Genomic DNA, 10,781 nt, shown 5'->3' with positions numbered 1-10,781 from the left:
CCGGAACTATCCCTTCGACTGGGGTTGTGCACGCACGGACACATTTGAAATGGACTGTGATGTTTCTATACGGACACATTTAAAATACGGGCCGTATTTCATCCGATCGCTTCTGCTGCCGACATGGAAGTGTAAGAATTGTGGTATTATTCATTTTTTTAAGCTAACATTATGATGTATTATTATAAGTATGTTCATGAATGTTTGAGAACATGTGGTTATTTATGCAGTAATGCAGATGATGGGAAAAGAGGGGAAATTCCATCACAGACATTAGCCCTAGAATGTCTCATGCAAGGCATTCAGTGTACTATGAAGGTTCAATTATGGTTAATTTAATTGGTTATAGTTGTGGTTGGACCAGAGCTACATGTTCCTTACTAGAAAGATAGGGAGGGAGCTTTAATTGTATGCTTTTGAATTTGATTGAATACTTAATTAGACAGAAATGTGAACAACACAAGGCAAGCACCAGGTACAGTCAAACATTTGAGTTTAAAGGGATATAACAAACACAGAAAAGTCCTGGGGACTGGTTTCCATTGTGGTCAAATTATGGCAACAGAGTTCAAATACGAGTAGGCTATTTACAGACAGCCTCATACGAGTTAATCTACCTCTGAGAGTGTGCACAGTCATGAAACCAAATGGACCTGTGAGGGTGAGTCCATAGATTACTGTGGTTACAAAGAGTTTTAATTAATTTACAATTTGTGTTGTGTATACTGGTGTGGAGAGGGTTAAGAAAAAGCAGATGGGATTGCAAAAGAGCATTGAAATGAAATTAATGCAGGTTCCTTTTGGAATAGCTGAGGACAAATCATTAATAACAAAGACAGTGAGTGATTTCTGGCGCATGTTTGGAGCAAACCTGGCAGTGTCGTAATGTATCACAGCTCATACAATGGGCTAAACAAATGATTTCTCTTCTGTGTGTTTCTTAGGAAGGACCACAATGCTGCTATGCTCAGCAACTATGAGGTACTGTGTTTTTGCCACGGTTTTGCATTGCAAATATTACCATTGTTATAACATTAGTTTATTGTATTTCTAAATATCACAAAATATCAAATATACCACATCTGCAGCAATGTGTGCTTGTGTCTGCATATTATCAACAGGTATTCAAACTCTTAACGGATCTGAAGGAACAGAGGAAGGACAGTGGGAAGAACAAGCACAGCGCTGGACAGCAGAACCTCAACACCATCATGTACGAGGTAGGGATGCTCTTCTCTTTTTAAGACCTGAGGCCGACTCTAAAAATGTCTTCTAAATCCCAACGGTTTACTGAAAAACATATGTTGCTATCTAGTATCTACTGTGTATCTGTGGTTCTCAAACTTTTTCATGTCCAGGACACACACAATTGTATGGGGTTTTTTTGGTCATGAACACCCATCTCAAAATATTTTGTGCCAGAGAACCCCACAGAAGAAAGAAAATGTGACAAATGTTTGCTTTACAACATCTAGTCAAAGATTTGCAAAATCTTTCAAAAAATAGCAGATCTACAATCCCATAGTGCGGCACAAAGTGACATGCTATGACCTTGTATATCTGCTATTTTTGAATAGCCAACCAATGTGAATGGCCAACTCTACAGTTACTGTTTCTATTACAACACAAGGTAACACGAATGGTTGAAGAGATTTAACACTGTTTTTTTCCCCTTTCTTTTCTTTGTTTCTTCAGACATTGAAATACCTTTCAAAGACGCCATGCAGCAGGCAGAGTCCAGAGACAGTCAAAGACTTCCTCACCACTCTGATGCCTCACAAACTCACAAAGTGGGTGTTCCCTCACAGAGACCATGTTTTCCTGACCTGAGATCAGATTCAAAAAATGTCTTCTACATCCTGACAGTTTTCTGAAAAAGCTATGTTTCTACGTCAGTCGTTCTTCGAGTTTTCAAAAATAGCAGACCTACAAGCTCGTAGCTATGAGCTTGTAGATCTGCTATTTTTCAATAGCTAAAGCATAACATAATGCTAACACCAAAATGGGTTCCCGCCTAGACTGTAAAAAATATGGACAAAGCGTTCCCCGGGTCTAACATGAATGTAAAATGAAGCCTGAAATCCCTTGCACTGTAAGTCGCCATCTTTCAAGATCCGTTTGAGCCCAGTTTGGCCATTGGCTGGCCCAGACAACGAGGCGGGACTTCCCCCCTTCTTCTTCGTTGGTTTTTATTTTGACTCGAGTGGGTGGGGGATCCCGTTCATGAACTGTAACGGTAGCCACGCCCCTCAGAACATGTGCGACTTTATGGTCATTTTTTTTATAAATGGGGCCATCATTTTCCAAAAAGAATATTATGACATTAGAAATGAGACTTTAAACTAGTGACTGGAAGCGAAAAGTATTCATGACCATGTTTATTACGGTAATACAGTCTAGGTGAAGTTGGGCCCAAATACATGGACTTCTATGGGGCTATGGGTTTTTTTGAGCCCAATGATAGCGCCACAAGAGGCCATTATATGAACTTTCATTTCCTTAGTGGCTTCACAAAAAATCTGTCTGACTGCCCCCCTGGTTCCCGCCCAAAATGGGTTAATGGTCCCACTCCTGAATTCCCATACACATTATGTCCATTATGGGCTGTCGGGAATCAGGAGGATCATACAATTGTACAATTGTCACACAAATGATTGTGTTTTTACCATTGGACATTGGGGCATACGAATAAAAAAAATAAATTTCTGATTCTGATTACCTTTTAGGTTTTGAAAACACAAATTGCACAGGGCAGTTATGACAACTTGACTATACAAAGAAATGACATGATAAAACAATGATAAATAGACCTTTAATATTTTATAGTTTCACATATAATCAACAATAGTGGAAATAGCAGATGTACAGTTAGCTTGGATATCTGCTAATTCGACTATTTTTGAAAATGTATACATTTTTCAGCAGATGAATTTAGCTGAATTGAAAAAACAATCCAAAATAATAATGACTATCTCAATTGCGATTAGGTGATTATTTTTGTGACTAGCCTACTCCTGAATGTCTTATTTTTTCTTTGTCATCAGGGCTGAAAAACTACAGCTGCTGAACCACAGGCCACAGACAGCCGTGGAGATCCAACTAGTGAGTGGCCTGTCTTTTTGCACCTATTTGTACCTTTGTATACTTATATTATAAGTATACTTTCACTATTAATTTGAAGGTGAGGGTCTATAGAACCATTTTGGTTCGAGTGGCAAGCACCCAGATACAAAAATTGGCCTCTAGTCAGTCAGTTGCCAACCCCCATCAGCCCTACCAAAATATGTAAACTTTTGATTAAATTATCCAATCTGAACATAATGAGATATGTATGGATTCACAATCGAGTAGCATTTGGTACTTAAACCTTTACGCACATAATATTTTTTTCCACCCAGTATTTGGTGTATATCTACAAAAATAGCAAGGAAAACAAGCTAAAAGTGAGCTAAAACAAAGTTCTTAGTATTACACACAGACACAACAATTCCAGATACACGTTGTCGGATGCCTGTTCCTCGTTTTTCCCTTGTGCCTCCTTTGTCAGTTCACGATACTGGACCCAGACGATGTCCACTCTTGTTGTTTGTTTCAAGTCATGGTTTAGTGCTCTCCTCAAATGGATTACTATTACTCAGCAACATCTCCATCAGGTCTTTGGCATGGCGTTGAAATCGGTGTTGAGATGCAGAGCCTTCCTCGTGATGAGGACGTTCTTCACAATCATCATTGTCATTTTATAGTCCCTCTGTCTAAAAGGTCATACACCTGTTTTTGATGAATTGGTTCCTACTCTAAGGCCTATTCAAACACAGGATTGTACTTAGTTGAGACTATGTCGTAAGATATTTGATATTGTGGTTGCACGACTCACTTCGCTTATTCGGACAACCACAGAACTTATCACTTGGTCAGCATTGAGAGTTCATGTTTTTAACAGGATACAAGTTTGCAGTTCCTCTTTTCAGCTAAACATCTGTTTTCCTTTCTGTCATAACAACTCTGAACTTGCTGCACTGTGGTTATGGAGTTCTGACCTCTGTTACCTATCATAACAGTCTAACCCCAACGAGACCTGTACACCTGTGTACAGGCGAGGTTCAGAATGGTCGCGAGCAATCCATACACTCAACCCTCGTTGACACCAGTCACAATCCAACGTTCCAACATGACAGGGTTCTCTGTCAGACCAAGGCCTTTCACCCTTTTGTTGGCTTGCTCATGTGCCTGATCAATTGGTATGGATGAGAAACGCAGATTGCTTCGAGTTATCGCCCAGTGTCCATTCTAAATTCAGCCTTGATGCTATCTGGGAGATGTTTCATGTCTCTGATGAAGACTGGAATCCACCTGGCGTAATTCTGGTGATCAAGAGCTAGAACAAAGGCACAAGCATCTTTAGGGTAGTGACCATTAGTTCCGATGTGCTCGGATAAACATGAATATGATCTGTTGGTACTTGTGTACAAGCAGCCAAATTGTGACTTTGGCAACTACATTGACCCAATCCTCAAGGGCCATCTCAGTTCCACTGACTTCATAGGCTTGCTTCAAAAGTATAACAGTAACTTGGTGGCCATATCTTGTTCTCATTACCTTTGATCGGATGCTTTCAGTAATGATGTGGCAGCTGCCTCTGACTTCACTATCCCAGCTTCTTTCAATGCTTCAGGCCATCCTGACCCACGCAGCAGATCTCCCATGGTGCTCCACAAAGCCATTTCAATGTGGAGCCCACCTAGCATCACCACAAACTTGTCTTCACCAAATGTGTCAGGGAATTAGTTATATAAACTATAACTAATACAATAAAATAAACAAAATCAAACACAGGAGTGGTGTATTATATTACAATATCTTAAGGTTAGTTCCCCATATATTTACTGTATTGTCTCATTTGTGTGAAATATTAGATATTTTCCTATTATATTTATTTAATTTTTATACAAGTACTCATTCATGATAACGGGTATAGACACTAACATCACCATTCTAGGTTCAACAGGATAGAAGTTAGGTGTAATTTGAAGTAATTCAATGTTTTTCCATATCAGAATATTCAAAACATTAATATTTGACATCCAGTTGATTCCTCACACAGTATTTACTTGATATAGCAAAAACAAGAAAGAAAAAAACAGCAATTGTAAGACTAATTCCGATTTTGGCCATTTTGAAATTGGGACAATTTTTTATTTGTAGACTTGCCACCCAAACTAAAATTGTTCTATAGGCTATTATCTACAAATTAGAAGTGAAAGTCAAACTTTTACATGAGTATACCCCACTATATGAATTAGTTTGATCGCACCTCCCAAACGTACACAGCATCACAATCATGTGAATGTTGGAAAACAGTGAAGGTGCAACAGGGCTTGGTGACACCATACCATATGTATTGTACAGTATAGCATTCCGGCTTGACTGAAACAATTGACACTTCCGGCAGTTCCGGCACAATGTTGCAAGTTCAATTGGGCAAAAATAAATAAGCATTAAAGACAACAAAAATATACCTAAAGTAAACAAAACTCATTCTAAATAATTATGGCAGCCAAACTGACAATGTAAGTAAACTAGGATGTGTGGTTTGCTCAATGTGCAATGCTGGAAAACTAAGTAATGGAATGTTACTCACAAGACTTTGCATCCATCCTTGAGAATTGGTACGTTGGCTATTTGCCATGTTCGTCACACATGCTTTGTCGTGTGACAAAGTATGAATCAGCCTTCATTCTACTGTCACTGTATGGGAATATTGGCTTATATGTCACTATAGTGCCTGTCGAATACATTTCACACAGTTGCACTTGCAACAAGGTTTTATTGTGCATTCTGAATATTATACAGAAGATTTTAACAGGAGATACAGATAAACTAGTGTATATAATATGTAATTTCTCTCTCTCTCTGTAGATGGTAGAGGAGAGTGAGGAGAGGCTATCGGAGGAGCAGATTGAGGAGCTCATTCAGAAAGTCAGTGACATCCTTCCAGGAGATCCAGAGCAGGAAATCGCTGCTCCGGCTCCAGAGGCAGAGCTGGATGGAACCACAGAGAGTTGATGATCCAGCACAGCGGCTGCACCAAGACCCGGACACCTCAGAGGCATTATAAACCACTGACTCACGGAGTAATATCCTCAGTGTTCATTTCACTCTTTGACAGTGTACAAATACAGCCAAATGTCTCAGTGGGACTTAGATTTTACTTTGTATGACTTTTTTTTTAACTCAATTTTTGTCTGCTTGTTTGAGTTGAATCCTGAGCTGATTATGAGAGATCCAAACTGCTTGTCTTATCAATGGCAGCAGTTAGGAACTGTCAAGTTAAAGCAAATGTTTTTTTTTTGTTCTTTTTTTTTTGTCTTGTTTTATTTACCCCTGAAGCGCCTCCTTAAAATCCAGTAGTGTTCTAACTTCCTGGGTGCAGTATAATAGACTGCACCCAGAGAGTACATTTACCCATTCATCTGTCATCATTATTTGTTATTGATGTAAGTCATACTGCATGTTGTGGCGTGAATATGACATTTCAGGAAGTGGTATGGCAACAGCAGAGTATAAGAAATCTGGAAATGTAATTTGCACTGTCCTTGCAAGTAGTAATTTCATTACTTACCGAGCTTGACCAGTGTTGTGTAGCTCGATCTTGTACATTTGTTTAGGCTACAATGTTCCAGCAGACTAGCAAGATGCCTGACAAGCAGCAGATGCTTACTTTGCCAATACTTATTTACATTATTGGTGTAGAATCAGAATATACTGCCTTGACCTGGCAATGACCATCCATTTAATAGCTTTGGGAGAGCAAATGGCCTACTTTAGAAATACATCACTCTTTCATAGACATCGTCACTAATAATATGTTTTGGTTATGGTGACAATGGTTATGCGTTACCATTTACTGTCTACCAAGCTAGACCATGAGACTATCTCTCTTCAATGAGTATAACCTACCTTTAAAGGTCTCATATTTTACTGCTATTAGTTATTGCTGGATAATTCCTGACTCTTAAAGGTGATATAGGCAAGTTTTCAGTGTTTGTACACAGAATTGATCGAGTGTTTCCAAACAAATTAAAATCTAGCTCCACCCCCCTCCCCCCGTCATTCTATTGGCTGAGCCAGGTCACTTCAGGCTATGGGGTTGTTGTTGCTGCTGGGAGGGACGCTATGGATATTGCGCTCGTATGGCTAAATATGACATTAAAAAATTATGAATTTCTATCGATATCATAGTTACAACAATGACATTGAGTTGACATGTTTTTTTAAGGGTAACTGTAGCGTAATCACAATATCACAAGACTGACACGACGAGTCCCGCAAATGAGGAAGTAGGAAGTAGTGGAGCAGACTCACTGGCTCTCAATTCAATTATCTTTCATTTGTAATCGTGCATATAAAACATATTGCCCCTCAAATGCCCCAGCCACTACAGCATCGTTCATGTGAACTACTTTGTCCACGGTTATTCATCGCTATGATGATCAGCGACGGCTTGTCACCGTTGGCGAGCACGGGTTGAATGCAAGCTTCAAGCCGGCCGGACCACCAAACCATGCGCTATACATAGCGATTCTCATAATTTCAACAGGCTTACATATTACATCATAAACATACTATTTCACATGAACAATGGTGAAACTAAGATATGGGGATAATATTATACTTGCAAATTGCAAGTATAATATTATCCCCATATCTTAGTTTCACCAATGCGATTTCATTGCAAGTTGCAATGAAATCGCATTGCGTTTTCATTATAATACTGCTGGGTCGAACACACAGCCTCGCGCTGCAATTGGCTAAGACTCCGCGTCACCCCCCACACAGACCCTCCTCCCAACACGACGCTTCCGTCCCGCGACATAAACAACAGTGGATATAAACAGATACAAACACATAGAGGGAGACAAAGGGAGAGTGTATGTCTACAGGGCAGCAGCTCAGCATCAAAATATAGGGGAAGATAGAGGGAATAAGGCCACAAATATAGATAGATAAATATGTTGATTTTTGGCTGAAAACTTGCCTATATCACCTTTAAGTATATTAAACTCACCGTTACTGATATTTACACTGAACATGTCTAAACGTTTGTTTTTTGACATTTCCTCTCATGACTCTGTTCTTAATTAGCTGATTGGCTCTTAGCCCCAGTATGTTCCCTCAGCACTACGCTCATTCTGTAGAATGTCTGGGTACACATCTATCTAGATCTATCTGTTTTTTATAGGTTTCCTGTCCCTGATTGGCTGAGTGAAGGCATACATTTCATTTCACCTGAAATTAAGCTTAAACTCCTATTCCTTCTCTATTCCCTCTTCTGTCCTGGTAATTGCCCTACCCCCTTTGCTGATCTCGGGAGAGTTGTAGACTAGCATAGCACAAGTGTACACACACAGTGTAGTGGTCTATCTATGGTACAGTGGTGTCATACAGCTGTGTATAGGTTTATATTAAGGCGTTACTGCGGTTGTACAGCCTGACCCCAGAGCGATTTCTCCAATAGCACCCATCGATGTCTCTGAAGTAAGAATCATGATTACAGTACTAGGACTCCATCTTGTGGCTGCTGATGGACATTGTTCAGAACTGCTAAATTCAGTGATTCAGGGTCCAGCTTTTGTGAAACGATTTTTGGACAAAACCACCCGACCCAGGCGTTAAAAAGGGGGGGCATGGCCATGGGTCCTCTTTTGGGTGGTTTATCAGACACAAACACAAATTTCAATTGAATTGAAAGTAAAACGAAACTTGAGAGAAAGTTGAGCTTTTTTTTTGTGTTTATTTTATTTTGTATTTGTTTCTTCCTTGTTGGATTGAAATCACTGTCTTACTAATGCAAATATAGAATACATTGTTGTTTGTAGTTTGTACATTTCAGATGTCACCAGCTTTCCATTGCTGCACAAATTTTGTTTAGAGCAAGAATTTCTAAGAAATAACCTATTGCCAGGTAACTAGCTAGTCTCTCAAGACAGACTGTTGCATTTTATTAGTACTACAGTGACTGTCACAGTTGGAGGTCTTTGACTAAGCTGTTTCCCCTGACACACACACACACACACACACACATGCACGCGCGCACACACACACACACACACACACACACACACACACACTGTTAATTGTTAATTGTGTTAATTGTGTGTGTTTTCAGCAGACCACAATGCCTTCCAAAAAGAAGAGTCAGCAGCTGGCAGCTAAGGGGAACACAAGTATAATAGGCTGGCTGACTCCCAGCAGGCCAACAGGTGATGTCAAGTTTGATGTTCAAGTTTGAATCAAGTGAAATTGGAAGTGGTGAAACAAAAAAAAACAGAAAGGCAACCTGATTACCCTGGGTAACTATGCACATTAGAGACCTGCGGATGGTGCGGTTGCGGTTAATATAAATAGGATGATATCGTTAATGCGGTTGGATAACGGGTACGTTGGGTTATGAGTTATGCCCTCATATATTTCCATTGTGGTGTCCCAAGCCAGTAGAGACCTGCGGATGGCGGATTTAGCCACGGATAACCGCGGTTGGCGGATGGTGCGGTTAATATAAATATACACAATTTACAAGGACAATATTATCTCTCCATTTTAAGGGAGAAACTTTTCTTGGAAGGGTAAGTTGAGCTTTTTTTTGTGTTTATTTTATTTTGTATTTGTTTCCTCCTTGTTGGATTGAAATCACTGTCTTACTAATGCAAATATAGAATACATTGTTGTTTGTAGTTTGTACATTTCAGATGTCACCAGCTTTCCATTGCTGCACTAATTTTGTTTAGAGCAAGAATTTCTAAGAAATAACCTATTGCCAGGTAACTAGCTAGTCTCTCAAGACAGACTGTTGCATTTTATTAGTACTACAGTGACTGTCACAGTTGGGGGTCTTTGACTAAGCTGTTTCCCCTGACACACACACACACACACATGCACGCGCACACACACACACACACACACACACAGAAACAAAGGTGACACCCACTATATGCACTGTTTGATGTTTGTGAAATAAAGCATGATTTTGTCATGCTGGTAAGCTGATGTAACTATGGAAGATGCCTTGTTTGAATAAATGATGGACTTTGCCTGGGATTTCTCAACTCATTTCGTGGCGTGCTACATTAGGAAAATAAGGAAATAATCCACGGAACCCTGTAAGAAAAGAGAGATCAAATGCAAGTTTTCTTTTATGTTTTTATTAGTGTGGTTGCCTATAGGCAAGCAGACTATTGTTATTGCACTCCAAAGATTAAATCGTTTAAAAAACGTTTACATTGTGCAATAACTATATTCTCCCTTCCGGTTGGCCAGCGATTCTGAACTCTTCCCAAGTGCATGTGCACTTTGTCCTCATCTGATTGGACAGTATAGTGACATACCCAACTCTTCTAATTGAACAATATTTCTATAGAGATCGGCAACCACACTCGCAATTCTGCAGGATTGCATCTTTCTAGTTTCTAGTTATTATTGTTATTGTCTCTTAGCCTAATGTTAATTGTGTGTGTTTTCAGCAGACCACAATGCCTTCCAAAAAGAAGAGTCAGCAGCTGGCAGCTAAGGGGAACACAAGTATAATAGGCTGGCTGACTCCCAGCAGGCCAACAGGTGATGTCAAGTTTGATGTTCAAGTTTGAATCAAGTGAAATTGGAAGTGGTGAAACAAAAAAAAAACAGAAAGGCAACCTGATGATTACCCTGGGTAACTATGCACATTAGAGACCTGCGGCTGGCGGATGGTGCGGTTGCGGTTAATATAAATAGGATGATATCGTTAA

General features: G+C 39.7%; 1 protein-coding gene across 1 annotated transcript; it reads left to right on the top strand.

Annotated features, from left to right (window-relative positions):
- Nucleotides 1–2: 2 nt before the first annotated feature.
- crcp (calcitonin gene-related peptide-receptor component protein) lies at nt 3–7,239 on the top strand. Its single transcript, XM_080780509.1, has 6 exons — nt 3–131; nt 945–981; nt 1,122–1,220; nt 1,696–1,790; nt 3,045–3,102; nt 5,917–7,239. Exons 1-6 carry the CDS (start codon nt 124–126, stop codon nt 6,061–6,063), a joined length of 444 nt encoding a protein of 147 aa, XP_080636635.1. The 5' UTR covers nt 3–123; the 3' UTR covers nt 6,064–7,239.
- The last annotated feature ends 3,542 nt before the right edge of the window (nt 7,240–10,781 follow it).

This window comes from Protomyctophum bolini (genome assembly GCF_963924005.1).
Source record: "Protomyctophum bolini genome assembly, chromosome: 13".
Lineage (NCBI taxonomy): Eukaryota > Metazoa > Chordata > Actinopteri > Myctophiformes > Myctophidae > Protomyctophum > Protomyctophum bolini.
Note: the sequence above shows the minus strand (reverse complement) of the source record. Positions and strands in the feature narration are given on the sequence as shown.